This window comes from Stegodyphus dumicola, chromosome X2 (genome assembly GCF_044657685.1).
Source record: "Stegodyphus dumicola isolate Sdum_Otavi_A_Nest chromosome X2, ASM4465768v1".
Taxonomy (NCBI): domain Eukaryota; kingdom Metazoa; phylum Arthropoda; class Arachnida; order Araneae; family Eresidae; genus Stegodyphus; species Stegodyphus dumicola.
Window position 1 is genome coordinate 154,561,399 of NC_140781.1, and position 14,985 is coordinate 154,576,383.

General features: G+C 35.3%; 1 protein-coding gene across 1 annotated transcript in view; it reads right to left on the reverse strand.

Annotated features, from left to right (window-relative positions):
* The window catches only part of LOC118200129 (protein argonaute-4-like), a 45,054-nt gene that overhangs the window by 16,700 nt on the left and 13,369 nt on the right, over window positions 1–14,985 (reverse strand). The window contains exon 6 of the mRNA XM_035372056.2: window positions 9,665–9,784. Within this exon, the coding sequence (XP_035227947.1) occupies window positions 9,665–9,784 (120 nt within the window). The remainder of the gene's footprint in view (window positions 1–9,664; window positions 9,785–14,985) is intronic.

Genomic DNA, 14,985 nt, shown 5'->3' on the forward strand with positions numbered 1-14,985 from the left:
AAATTAAACTTATAATAATTTTTTGGAATGAGCTTATATATTCCAAATGTAAAATAAATTAAATCTGTACTTGTATAATTCTAAAATAAAATTCCTACCTTAATCAGAATGTAATTAAAGAGATACTCAACCTAGAAATCCAATGCTGTATCATTTTCTCTGCCACCGTGACAGCCTTTTCATCAGGATTAGGATACGGATTCAGGCCACACAGTGAAGTAACTGATCACAACAAGGATGCATTTCTTGCCATCAGCAGTTCGTGGTAGAGGGTTCAGGATGACAAAGGCAATGCATTCAAAAGAGACTCCTACACTGTAAAATTGTATCGTTCCTTGGCTGCGTGTCATCGGTCCTTTCCAACTCATGCAGGCATTGCAAGATTGGCAATACTTTTTGTATGCCAGCCCTTGCATTACTCCACTAGAAGAGCTCTTGAACTTTATGCAAAAGTCTGCATTATTTGTGACAGGAAGTGGCTTCCTGTCAGGCTGATATATAATTCTTTAAGGACATCCATGAAGCAGGATCTTGGAAGTATCAGCTGCTGTCGGAATGCCCTTCCACCATCCGATTCAAACTTCTGGTACAAGATGTCGTTTTGAACATGGAGCGACTCTCAGAGAGTTCAGTAGTCTTTTGTCTTTGGACTACAGATTGAAATGTCCTGCCAGGTAGGGTGGTTTCCCCATGCATAACATGTATATAAGCCAGCTTCCTTCCGTTTAGGTAGATAGCCCTCAAGTGCCTTGCCGTAATCAAATAAACCTACCAGGTAGGTTTCCTATTTCAAGATTCCACTAAGTCAATTATGGGTTTAATGCCACCACCTACCAAGTGGTCTTTCCTGACTTCTTCGTTACTGCATGGGTTTGAGTCAGATAATTTTGAATTCATAACATTCAGGTGCAAGTGGATTAAATAACTTGTATTTTGTTTTGACCGTGAAACAATATCAGTAGCTTTCTTAGCCAGCGTTTTTATGGGATGATCCTTTCCAATGATGAATAATCATGTCATATTCCTGCAGTTGGTATCCATAGGGCTATTTGGCCTTCTGGTTTCATGAAATTTAACAGCCAGCTTCACGATGCATGATCAGTGCAGAGCAGGTATTTTTCTGCCGTAGAGGTAATGGAGGAAATATTCTATGGCTTTAACTATGGTGAGCAACTCTCTGCTGGTGACACAGTAATTCTTTTCCAGTTTAGATAGACACTTGTCCCAGTATGTTATGTTTCTTACCATTTATTTCATGCAACAAAACAGCACTGACACGTCTATTCCTCATCTCAGTGTAAAGAATACATGGTTATGAGGTTGAGGATATGTCAGGATTGTCGTCGATGTTACAGCTTCCTTCAGCTTGTTAAGTGCATCCTCACATTTTGTTCCGACAAAAACATTTGTTTGCTCTCTGTCAGTTTGTGGAGGAGTCTTGCAATGGAAGAAAAGATTACTTCACAAATCTCCCATAGTAGGTGAAAAGCCCCAGGAAAGCTGATGGACTGACCAAAGATGACTTCTCAGCTGATAGACATTTTTGGGGTGTCTCCAGTCATTACCTGCTGACATATTTTCTGGATTCATGCACACACCTTCAGCAGAGATGACAAGTCCAAGTTAAGTCATTTCCTGTCTGAACAATTTGCATTTGATGGGCCTTAATTTTACATTGGCTTAAGCACCTTCCTAATAATTTTTAAATGCTCCTCAAAACACTTCTCAACAATGGCGTATCGGACAGGTTTCACAGGACAGATTTCTCGACATGGTCTTCATGAGGCATTTGAATGTTGCCAGCACATTAAATAATCTACATGGCATCACCTTGAACTGCTACTCAACATGGTCTCTATGAGGCATTTGAATGTTGCCTGTGCATTAAATAATCTACATGGCGTCACCTTGAACTGCCAAAGTTTTCGTCCAGTAGTTAATGCCATCTTTTCTTGGGAATTAGGGTTTATTTCTACCTGCCAATATCTGCTCGTTAAATCAAGCATCAAAAACCACTTACTTCCAGAAAGTATGCCCGGAATGTCATCAATTCTAGGAAGAGGGCAGCTGTCTTTCATCATAACTTTGTTCAACCAGTGATAGTCGATGCAAAATTTAGTTGAAACGTGTTTCTTCCTGACCAGGATGATGGGAGAGGAACATGGACTTGCTGAAAGCTCGATAACATCATTTTCTTGCATGTCCTTTAGAAGTTTTTTAACCTCTTCCTGTTCAGTAATCGGTAGATGTCTTGGATGTTGCTTGAATAATTAATACTCTCCTATACCAATTCTATGCTACGCCAAACTAGTTTGACCTACGTCAGAAAATGTGTGGTAGAAAACATCTTGAAATTCTTGAATTACACGTCCTGCAACGCGCATTTCTTATTCGCTTAGTTATGCATTCTCCAATAGCTCCGATGTCAGACTCTCCAAAGGCACAGAATGGAGGATTACTGGATAATTAACGACAGGCCACTGGAACACATGCTGTGACCACTTCAACTTTCCTAATGACTTTTAGTAATCATTTACATAGGCAACTCTCATCAGGATAATGGTCTTCGATAGGTCGCAAATTGTTGAGGCTACTAGTACTCCTTTCGGGATGTTAAAGTTCTTGGGTTATTCCGTGATGCCATTCCAGAAATTTCTGTTTTCAGCTATGGATCCAAGAAGTACGAATTAAGTTGTTTTTGGTACTGCGATACCATGTTGAGCTATTATTTGGTGAATGAATTTAACTCCATCTTTAATTCCAAACGGGATTAGGTCCAGAGTGGCCAAATGTAGTTTATTGTTATTTAAGTCCAAGGAAAAAATGCATTTCCAATGAAAGTCTAACCCAAATTTGCAAGGGTCGATAATATTTGCTACATATTCCATGTGATGATAGGCAGTACTTCCAAGAAGTGACGTGATGAAGTTCCCATTAGTTTCGATTTTATTCCTAAACACAATCAGAAGGGTAACACAGGGAATGAGTTTACCTTCCAATTGTTGAGCCAAATCATTTTGGATGATGACAACAATGATGGTCACAATGCAAAAACTATATTTATATGTCCTATGATGAAGCATCTATTACTGCCATCACTCACAGCAGAAATCTGAAGAGCTTTAAAATGAGGCTTCTCATTATCTCGCAGATTTCACCCTAGAGGATGGCCACTAATTAGTTTCCCTCCTTCTTGCTGGGAGCGATCTAAGCTTCCGTGTGCTGGGGTGTTCTGCAGTTCCTTCGTATGTGGCCTTCAGCACAAGTCCAGCACTTCAGGGTCGGTTTCTTGTCTCTCCTATTCTGTCTGAAGGCAATAAATTCGCTAGTTAAGTTGTCTAGACAAGCAGTCACTTGATCGACTGGCTCCTGCACATGAGCAGCTCTGATTGGATGACAGTATTTACAAGTTGCTTGCAGGACTACCTTGAATTTCATGACTTACACTAAAGCGCTTTTTAAATGCTCGATATATGGCATTTTCAGGGCTTTCTGTACCTCAGGATCACGGATGCCATCGATGAAGTACTGCAGGGGTAGGATTTCCCTTGTTTCTGTTGAACAGTCCAAAAAGGCAAGATCAGACAGCCTTTCAACATCTCTAGCTAAGCTCCTGGAGTGCTTGCATTAGTTTCTGTTGATGGATTTTAACTGAAGCTTGCTGTAGTCTTTTAAACATTTCTAACAAAGCACAGATTTAATGCACTGAACAGAGCTTCAAAATGTAGCCTCTGGTTTTCTGGAAGAATTTGAAGGATAGATGCAGCATCTGCACTCAAAGTAGCAAGATAACCAGCTTTAGGTTCGGAATCTCACCCATTTCTGTTTGCCATTAGAGAGCCTTATACATTCACCAGAAGGTCTTTCCATTATATGTGGACCACTTTAGAGAGAGTTGGGACAGAATATATATCAATTTAAAGGAATCAGAACTGTGACAGCTGATATTATGGATTTCTTTAAACTGCCCACTTCCTTACTAATAGCAGCAGAAACTGTCACCAATTTGTTGTTGGACAGCAGAAACACTTTTTTGAATTTCTCCAACCTTGTCTTCAACCGTGTCTGTTCTGTCTTCCATTTGCTAGAACTTGCTCTCTATTATGGTAGTAATTTTTCTTTTCAATTCTTGATCTGCTTCAATCATTTCCTGGCCCGCTTTCATCTCTCCTTTGAATGTAGCAAAGGCTACCACCGTCTTAATTGGTACTTGATCACTTTTGTCACTAGCATTTAATCTCACTTCTGACACCAAAAATTTCTGCAAATGTAAGGGTTTGTAAAAGACTGAATGCACACAGAACCGATTATGCTTGATAAAATTAATTTTTACTAATAGAAACACTTTTCTGTTCTGGAACTTTCCACAAAAGCATTCTACAGCTCTTTTCAGACAGTTCAGCTATCACTTGTGCACAATCAGATATTACACTTCAAATTACTAACGACGATAAACACAACGAAATGCAAAGTGCATCTAAAAGGTGAAGCTCTCATGGATATCTCAATACTCCGTAGTCGACTCTGAACCAACAACTGAGAAACTGATGCTATCTTCGGTCTCATATAGTTTCCCCTCAGTTGCCGAGAAATACCTAAATTTTCTTGGCAGCAAAACTCCAAAATTTCCTTTTCTCGAAACTACTGGAGTTTGTTACATGATGCCATTATTTAGATTTATTCAATCACAATACCAATTCAGTTTTAAAGGCATTGGACCAAAATGTGTCAATAATTAATTTTGTTTGGACCAAAATGTGACAATAATTAATTTTGTTTAATAAATAACTGTGTTTGGTGACAATAATTAATTGCCAAAATGATCACTAGCTGGGTGATATTGCGCCAATTTTGCAAGACAGCCATTTACTCAATGGTAAATAGACATGCCTCTGTATTATTATTCTGACAGAGTTTTGTCTCATTCCAAGCATTTCATATTATACAAAAAATATAATTTCATTAAAATTATTTACATATATACAAAATCCTGTAGCAGCATAAAAATATTCTTCAGAATTATCCACCTTCCCACTTCTGAAGTTAAAATTTGCATTCTTCATCGCACCCTTACTTATCCGTTTTAAGATTATTTCTGAGCATACATGGTGAGGCATTTCTGTTTCTTTTACAAAAACTGATGTATTAATTTATTACAATGCTGCTCTGAACAGAATTTATATAATATAAAAACATACTTATTTCAGATACTAATTTAGAATTTTCATATTCATGCTTTCTTTATTTATGTAAAACTTCAAAAATTTATTTGTAGCATTAAATGTTAAGATTGATGTTTCAATGTAAGCCTTCTTTACTTCTTGCATTCCAAAAGATTTGTTTTTAAATTAGCACCCGTATCAGAATCTTTTATTATTATCTATTGCTTGAGCAACAAATAATAAATATTAGTTAACCACTCATTTCACATTCTGGATAGGGAAACGTTTTTTAATGCATAACCATCTCAAAGTAAAAATGATCTGCTGTCAGACATGAACATCAAAACATTAACTGTGAATGAATACAAATGACAGTATTTAAGAAAATTAGAACATTTTGGCATTTATTTCCTACATTTGGTCCTATTAATAGTATAAGACACCAAATTAAGAAATTTAATTTTTTTGTTTTGCAAATGTTCTAAAAATACATATAAAGTGCACTACATAATATAAGTTGCCTTTATAATTGAATCTGATAAGTCTGCAATATAACCAGAAATTTAGCATGTAGTTTTTATACAGTTATGAAATTTAAGTGTTTTCTTTATCTGCAGTTCTTAGTATTTTTCCTTAGAATAACTTGTCATTTTTCGCATTTAGTCTTAAAATCTACATTTATTTTTGGTTTCTGAATTTTATAGAAAACTGTAACTAAATTATGTAAACCAGTTTTCCTTACTTTTTCATGAAAGTATTTCTTTTTTGGTGGGCCACATTTGAGTGATCAGCCATAATTAAATAAACAATTAAAATAAAGGATGAAAACAAATTCAAGTAAGAACCAATTGCTGTTCAGTTTCAAATAAATTTATTAGTGTATACTGTAGCTTCAGATGTATCTATATATAAAATTTTCCGCATTAAAACTTGACAATTACGTCAAAGTTTAAAATTGCATGAAAATATTTATTTAAAATATGGCATTTTTATTTAATACAATTTAGTTATTTGAATTATATTTTATTAAATCTTGTATTCTGATATATATATATATAGATAGATACTTTAAAAATTTTTTAATTATAAATGTACAGAAATGCTTTATAAAATCAAGAAATTGATATTTTGCTCATAACTACCTAGAAAATTTAAAAAAAAAAAAAAAAAAAAAAAAAAACCCCGAAGAATGCTGAGGAAAATGGTGCCAACATAAAGGGACATTACTAATTACCAGACCACCAAAAAATGACAGATTTTGGGTTTCCTGTTTTGCAGTTACTGAAAATCATAATGGAACACTTGCTTGCATTTATACTGTTTGTTTATTAATGTGATAAGTAAATTCTAATATGCAATAAAAATTATTTTGATGATTTATTTTCTAATTGTTGTGGAAGTTTATGTTAAATACGTAATTCCAATGTAGCGCTTTCTTTGTACTTTTTGGCAACACTTATACTCTTGTGCTTATATTCTATGAAGGTATTTCAGTGATGTGTATAGCTTGTAGTATTATTGTAATTTGTACTCCACTTAATAATTAATTAAGCTTAAATAAATTTATTTAAACCAGTAATATGAACAGGTTATGGGCCCAGAATAGTGCAAAGTACTAATTTATGAACATAAGTCTATCTATTATATTCTCAGTTTAGAATTCAGAAAACGGATTATATTCTCAGTTTAGTTAAACAAAAACAACAACAACAAAAAAAAAAAAAGTAATTCAGTGTGTTAGGTTATTACATTAGGTGCTTTAAACAATGCCCTACTTACTCTACATGTACTTTACATTAGTCAAAAATCAAATTTTCTTAATGTGAATCATCACAAAAGGGAAAACTTATTTCTTATAAAACCCTATAAGTAACATTATGCAAAACATTACAGCAAATAAAGTGTTACATGAAGTGATACTATATGTAAAATAACAGACATGATAATAATTAAACATATGCTTAATGTAGGAATTCAATAACAATATGCAAAGTATTACAGTAATTAAATAAATACATGACGTGATTCAATGGTACAGTAGTACTATAAATTCTATCACAGATGTGATATAAATAAATAAAAAGGATACTCAAAGCAAATTTCAAGTGACTCAGTGCATTTTATAAAACCTTACATGATGACTTGAATAATGTGCACACTTTAAATACATTTTATGATATATTATGTTAAAAGTAGTAAAGCATTAAGTAACAAATACTTAACAAACTGATACAAAGACACAGGTACCATGTCTAAAACTCCATTTCTCAGTAGTACACTGGTCTAAATACGCTAATAGGTAATTTGAATTAATTTCAAGATAACACATCAGTATCCTATTTACAAACAGTGCAAAGTAGTTAATAGTAGGCATACTGGCAATGCATACAAGTACAAAAAAGAAAAGCGGAAAAAAAAAGATCCGTGTTTAAATATGAAATAAGCAGACATGAAAATATAAACAAGGAAACTGCAAGCTTAAAAAAAAACTTAGAAGTGGCTCAGTAGGTTGTACGACCATCCTGAATGTCAATACACGAAGCAACACATCTACGTACAGAGTCAATAAGACTACAGATGGTGTCCTGACGAATGGCTCTCCAGTTCCTATCAACGATTTGCCACAGTTCGGCTTCTGAACGTGGCAATGGTTGAAGCTGCAGAGGGCATTTAATCACATCCCAAATGTGTTCGATTAGTGAGAGATCAGGAGAGAATGGTGGCCAGGAAAGTATCTGTACACCTTGCAGAGCACACTGGTTGATGTGGGCAATGAGAGGTCAAACGCTATCCTGCTGATAAAGAGCATTGGGCAATCAATCCATGATGGTAGTGGATTGTCACCGGCCATAGCACATCATCCACCTATCGCTGGGCAGTTATAGTGCCCTGGATTTGATGTAGAGGTGACTTGGAATCATATGCAATTGCACCCCCAAACCATAACGCTGCATTGTCGTGCAGTGGGGCATTCCACAATTGCTGCTGGATTGGATTTGTCTCCACACTCATATGCAGCAACTACCATCGGAGAAACAGAAGCATAATTAATCCAAGAACACGGCCCTCTGCCATTCCGTCCTCCACATCTCTCACACCTGGCGCCATTGCAGATGTAGGCATCTATGATGTGGAGTCAATAGCAGTCTTCTTAACGGACTCCATCAGTGCAGGCCACTAGCCACCGATCAATGGCAAATAATTCTGGTCAATATGGGAACATCTAGGGTGTTTTGAACATGCTGCAGAATGGAGGTAGAAGTGGCTTGCGGGAGTGCCATCGTTTGTAAGCAGATGCGTTGTTGCTGGCTGCACCGCCACCCCTCAAACTTGCCACATTTCCTTGTTCCAACCATCGTCGCCACAGACAGTGTCATCACCCCAGACATAAGCATCAAACTGTCAATATTGAATTTCTTCATAAAAATATCAGCAAGAGTATAAAAAAATCTTTATTCTGGATACATCACTCTAATAAGTCATCAAATAAATCAACATTTTCATAAGTCTCCAAAATTAGAACCGTCTCATAAAAGAAATAACATTCCCAAAAGCGGAAAGTTGGTTAAGAGCTCTTCGTTAGAAAAAGAAAATGAAATAATTTTGAAATGCTTATGTCTCCCTTCTTGCCCAGAAACTTGAGTATCCAACATTTATATTAGAAACAGGAACAAATTAAAACTCATAAACCCATTCGAAAGATAACCATATTTGTCAGTGAATCTCTAAAAATATTCCTCCAAAATGCTATTCACTAAAAATAAAAATCACACTAAAAATAAAAGTCGTAAAAACAGACAGAAATTTCAGATGATTAAAATTAAGGAGTTTCTGCCAAATTTGGCTGAAGGGCTTTTAAATTCCAAAAATTGATTTAAAAAAACTCAGGACTTTCAAGGACTCTTGAAGACCATACAAACCCTGTGTTAAGTTTGGGGTACCAGAGTACATAATTTACAAACATTTCATTAAAAAACTACTTTTCATGACACATATATTGCTCAGAAAAATCATACAATTTTTACTTTAACTTTATGAGACAAAAATTTACAATTATAAAGACTAAATTATTAAGATAAAAATGGGAAAACAAAACCAATTTAAAAAATATTTTATTTCTGAAACTAATATCATCCTTCCTCTCTCAAAAGAGTAATTTTTACTCAACATACTATGACTTGTATGAGACTATTTTTCATAATCAGCTTAATTTTAATGAAAGGTTACAACTACACATATAGCCAGATGTACCTTATAGTCAGATGTAACTTTAAAGTAACAGTTTTTTTCATGCAATCGTTTCATATGTTTATAGCATTATGCCTAACTCTGGCTTTAAAATTACACTCTACGATGATCATTTTCTTTCATTCACTGGTTGAGCTTATTTTCGTTCCATCATACAGGAGTTGTGAAAGCAGATGTGTAAGTTTATTTATATGGTCAAAAAGTCAGCAGAAATTTAACTTTGCAATATTTCATAACATAAACTATTTTGTTACCTCTTTTCTCTTCTTGGGCAGTGAATTCCGGGTGACTGGAAGCAGCAGTTTCATACGGCACTCTAGTTTTTTGCTGGATTATCTGCTGTGCAGGAACCTTACCTCGGCCTCTTCCTCTACCTGAAATGAATATAAAACACAACTAATTGAACATAATAAAAATCTTAAGTTGTTGAAAAAGATCAAAACTTCAAAAGTTTAAAAAAGAAGATATTTAATACAGTACAAAGTGTGTAATCAGGACTCATTGGGACTTCAGTGATTCCAGATTAGGGCTTTTTCCAGATTATAGATGATCAATTTAAATCTGGTAAGATGGCATGCAGAAATTATTCAATTAAAAATATGAAACCGTAATTTATGAAATAAAAAGTAATTATGATCGAAAGGGTATCAAATTTTACAAAAAAAAAGCTTAATATTTATTTGTTCACTTTATTAAACATTTCTTTCAACGCGTGCATTGCGTTAAGTTTGTGGCTTTGAGGTCTGGATTATAGATCATTCCGGATAATGGACGTCCGGATTACGGACCTTGTACTGTATTTATACAATATTTACATTTATAAACATTTGTGGTTCAGTTTAAATTTAATCAAACAGAATCAAGATTTCAAAAATCTGAATCAAATTTAAGAGAAACTTAATTCCTCCTATCAAACATGTATCTGAAATTAAATCAGAAAAGATTTGGTTTGATATATGTGGCAAAGCCTTGTGGGCTATTTGCCTAAGTGGAGAGGTGCCTTTGTGGAGGACTTTCTTAGAGAAATTGGCTCATATACACATTACACATGGGGAAAACCATGAAAATGCCATATGGTCGGCCCATTCATGGGACTTCAACCTTGGACCAAACTACCAGTGTTCAGCGACTTTACCACTCGGCCACTGGTAGGCCAAATCAGAAAAGAAGAGGAATTGCAGTGAAAAGTACGTGAGAAGGGAAAAAGGCATGTCACGTTTATGATGAATGCTAGCGCCATCTATTCATAATCAAAATAATTTCCATGCGCTCCCCATCTGAACTCTGTTAAGAGTTCACCGCAAATGCTAAATCAATAACATGAACATATTGATTTCAACTAAGTAATAATTATATGTTCAAATTTTTCAATTAATAACTACTAAAATAAAAAAGTCAACAAGTTTTCTAATATATAATTACGAAATAAACAATATGTAAATTCAAATGAATAAAATATATACTCAAAATTGTAACCACTATACTATTGTTCCATAAAGATCAATTGACCATATCAACCATATTTATCAATTCATATCAATTGTATTTTCTAACACAATGAAATCTAAGCTTTTCACAATAATATGAAATAAAACTAGTAAATATAAACCATTGCATAAAACACATTGAATAAAGCATTATTCATGAATAATAAATAAAATCATTTTAAAGTTCTAAAGGATATGGTAATTAACCTGATTTTACATATTGTAATTTTTTCAAAGAATTATAATACTACTAAAAAACTAATACACTAATAACTAATGGATTATAAATCAAATGATTTAACAAAAGGATATGACATTTTACGATTGTGTGTTAGTGACTTCTAATGAATATAAAATGTGAATGGGTTTTTTTATACAATCCTTTCGGACGTTTTGACAATGCATGCACAAGTATGTCCATCTTTTCCAGGTAACAGTTCTTGAAAAATTCCTAAAGCCGACAGAAATTTGGACTTTGATGATCCTTCGATCAGTATGACCACTCCACCCTTTAAATCTTTGGAAGCTCTCCAGGAAATACGTTGTTTCCACTTCTTCCAAAATCATTCAAGTAGACTGGTACATTAGTCTTAGTCTCGTACATTTTCCCCCCTGTCAAGGATTCTGAACTTTTTTCTCTTTCAACGAAATTTAAGGGATATTTCAAGTAATTTTTCCAAAAATTATGAAAGTGGAATAATATAAGTGGTTCAGGTTCATTTATGTCATCGTTTACATATGTCAAAGGTCTCGTATTCAAAACCATTTCATTTTCTGCCAGAATTGTTGTTAGTTCTTCACGTGTGGGGAGCGCTTATCCAAGTATTTTCCTCAGCCACGTTTATAGATTGTACGAGATGCTCATACAAACCTCTCCACCATGGTACTTTTTCAATCATGATTTTCTAAGTAATACACTGCTCAACACTGAAAATGCAACACCAAGAAAGAGTGGTCAGAAAGTGACGAAAATTGGAAAAAAGAGACAGCAAGCAGCAATAAGTGATCTTTATTTCAAAATGATAGTCCGAATACAGATCGAGAACGGCGTCGGCTCAGTAGGATGTAGGAGCACCGTGGACAGCGATGCACGAAGAAACACGTCTAGGCATAGATTCAATAAGAGTGAGGATGGTGTCCTGAGAGTCCTAAGAGTGCGGATGGCTCTCCATTCCCTTTCAAGCATTAGACACAGTTCGTCTTTTGAACGAAGCATGGGCAGAGTCTGCAACCGGCATCCAATCACATCCCACTCATGTTCGATTGGTGACAGGTCAGGAGAGTACGGTGGCCAAAGAAGCATCTGTATACCTTACAGAGCATGTTGGCAGATGCGAGCACTGTGTGGTCGGGCGTTATCCTGCTGAAAAATTACATTAGGCAGCCCCTGAAGATAGGGGATTGCCACCGGCTGCAGTACATTATCCAAGTTCGTTGGGCCATCATAGTGCCCTGAATACGAACTAGAGGTGACCTGGAATCGTAGGCAATAGTGCCCCAAACCATTATGTCACGTTGTCGTGCGGTGGGGCGTTCCACAGCTACTGCCGGATTAGATCTGTCACCACGACGATGCCACACATGTATGCGGCGACTGTCACTGATAAAAAGAAGCGTGACTCATCTGAGAACATGCCGCTTTGCCATTCTGTCATCCACATCGCTCTAGTCCACCACCATTCTAAACGTTGGCGTCTATGGGGTCAATGGCAATCTTCTTAACTGACGCCATGAGTGCAGGCCATGTTCAACTAATCGACGGGAAATGGTTCTGGTCGATACAGGAACATCCAGGGTAACTTGCACATGCTGCAGAATAGCAGTACAAGTGACTTGAGGGACCGGCACAGCTTGTCAGCGGATGTGTCGATCCACCCGTGCTGACGTCACTCTGGCTGCACCTGCACCTCTCCTCACATTTCCTTGTTCCAACCATGTTGCCATAGCCGGTGCACCATGCCCGCATCTATGTGGGTATCAACTGCGATTTGATGCAAGGACCAACACGCCCTTCTCAGTCCAATCACCATACCCCTCGTAAAATCGTCCATCTGCTGGAAGTGCCTTCGTTGACGGCGGCCTGGCATTCTCTCCTATTACACGTATCCTCCGGGACAAAAACCAACTTTCTTCGATAATTCGTCTGGCAGAAATAACGACATGAATATTGCCCATTCTGCACATTCCTTCCCTTATATCTTACTTCACGTTCTTCGGAGAGCTGTGCAATTCACATCATTCGCATAAATCACCGACGTGCATCTACTCTAAAATTTGCATAAATTTCTGACCACTACTTCTTGGTGTTGCACTTTCAATTATATACAGTGTATCTTGAGTGGCGATGAAATTTTGAAATTTAGAATGCTTTAAAATTTTTTAATCATGTTGTAGCTCAAAACTGGCTTTCGTAACAGATGGCATGAGTTATTCTTCGAATGGAACACCTACTCTAGGTTACATGGTGTGAGATTCACCAAAAGACAAACATTACTCTTGTTAGGACTTGAACTCTGCAAATGAGCAATGTAACTTACAAAATCTCTCACTTTTATTTCTTTTGTGTGTGTTACTTTATTAATAAATTGGGGTTCGTCATGCTCCATTGTCTTAATTATTAACAATAAGAAGCTTTAGTTACACTGAGGACGAAAATATATGTTATAAAAAGTAGCAGCCCTACTATGTGGCTGAAAATCCCCATATGGATTGTCAAAACCAAGAGTGATAATGACAGACAGTCCATGGATATGATAAAGATAAGTAAACATTAATCTCTGATGATTTATAAGTACATAAATTCGGAACTAAAAGAAAAGTAAAAAATTGTGGTCACCTTGATCTAATTTCACTTTCATTGATCATTAGGATCAAGTAAATATAAGAATTCTGGTCACATCGACAAAATTTTGTTTTCAGTGATAATCTGAATTAGTTAAATGTTCTGCTGAATTTGAATTCTTTCATATAAAGTGTGATCAGCCTGATTATATTTTATGATTTCTGTTGCCTATCAATCAGTTCCTTTAGTAACGAAAAATAAATTTTGAGGTACTGCTGAAAATTAAATGAGGAATTTTGTAGTAGCATTCGCTACTTTGGCAGTTTTTTTAAATAATATTCGAATTTCATATAAAATTCCAAATATTTTGTTCTATGCAAGTTTCAATATGAAGCAGTGAAATAAACGTTAGATATAATAAATACAAAATAAATGACTTAGTTTTGTTTCGAAAACAGAAAAAGCATAGAAATACATAGTTCCCAAGTTGCTATATTTTGAATTAATGTAAATTACTGAAAGTATTCTATAACAGTTATGTTTTGAGAACGATATTGGTTATTTTACATGTTACTTCAAGCAATCAACAGAAAGTGATATAAAATGAGTTACTTTATTTCATGTTTTTCTCTTGAATATGTGTGTTTGATGTGCGTTAAATCCATATAAAGATTGAAAACCCTATATATGTTGGCATACTAAAAGTTATAGGTGAACATTTTGAGGAAACTTATCAACTTTCATTTAAGCATGGCTTATATAGCAAAAGGGAAGAAACATGATTTAATAAAATTAGTGGAGACTATCCCACTAGTCTCGCATATGACACGGAGTTTACGAAAGAATATTTCAACCGCATCATAAATGATAGGAAAGAAATGGAAATTGAATAGTGTGCTGAGAGAATGAAAGAAAATGAACCATTGCTTGAACTGAAGAAACTTAAATTACAATCTAGCATTACTGCTATTATAGTCTGCAATGGTATCTTCAGTAGATGCATAAATGCCTAAATTAGAACAAGTTAATTCCTAATTTTGATCCTGAAACAGCCAATATGAGTTTATTTCTGGACTTGTTTGAGAGGCAATTAACCCTTCTGAAGGTACCAGATTAAAAATGGGTAGTCTATCTTGTTGGTCGTCTACCAACTGATGTTTCAAAACTAATTGCAAAAGAACCTTCTGTGTGAAATAAAAATGTTACTAAGAAAGCCCTTAAGTTTCAACAATGAGATGGTCCCTAAAATTATCGAGGTACTTCTCAGCATACTAAAAACACCTCATCAAGAGATGATGCAAAAAAT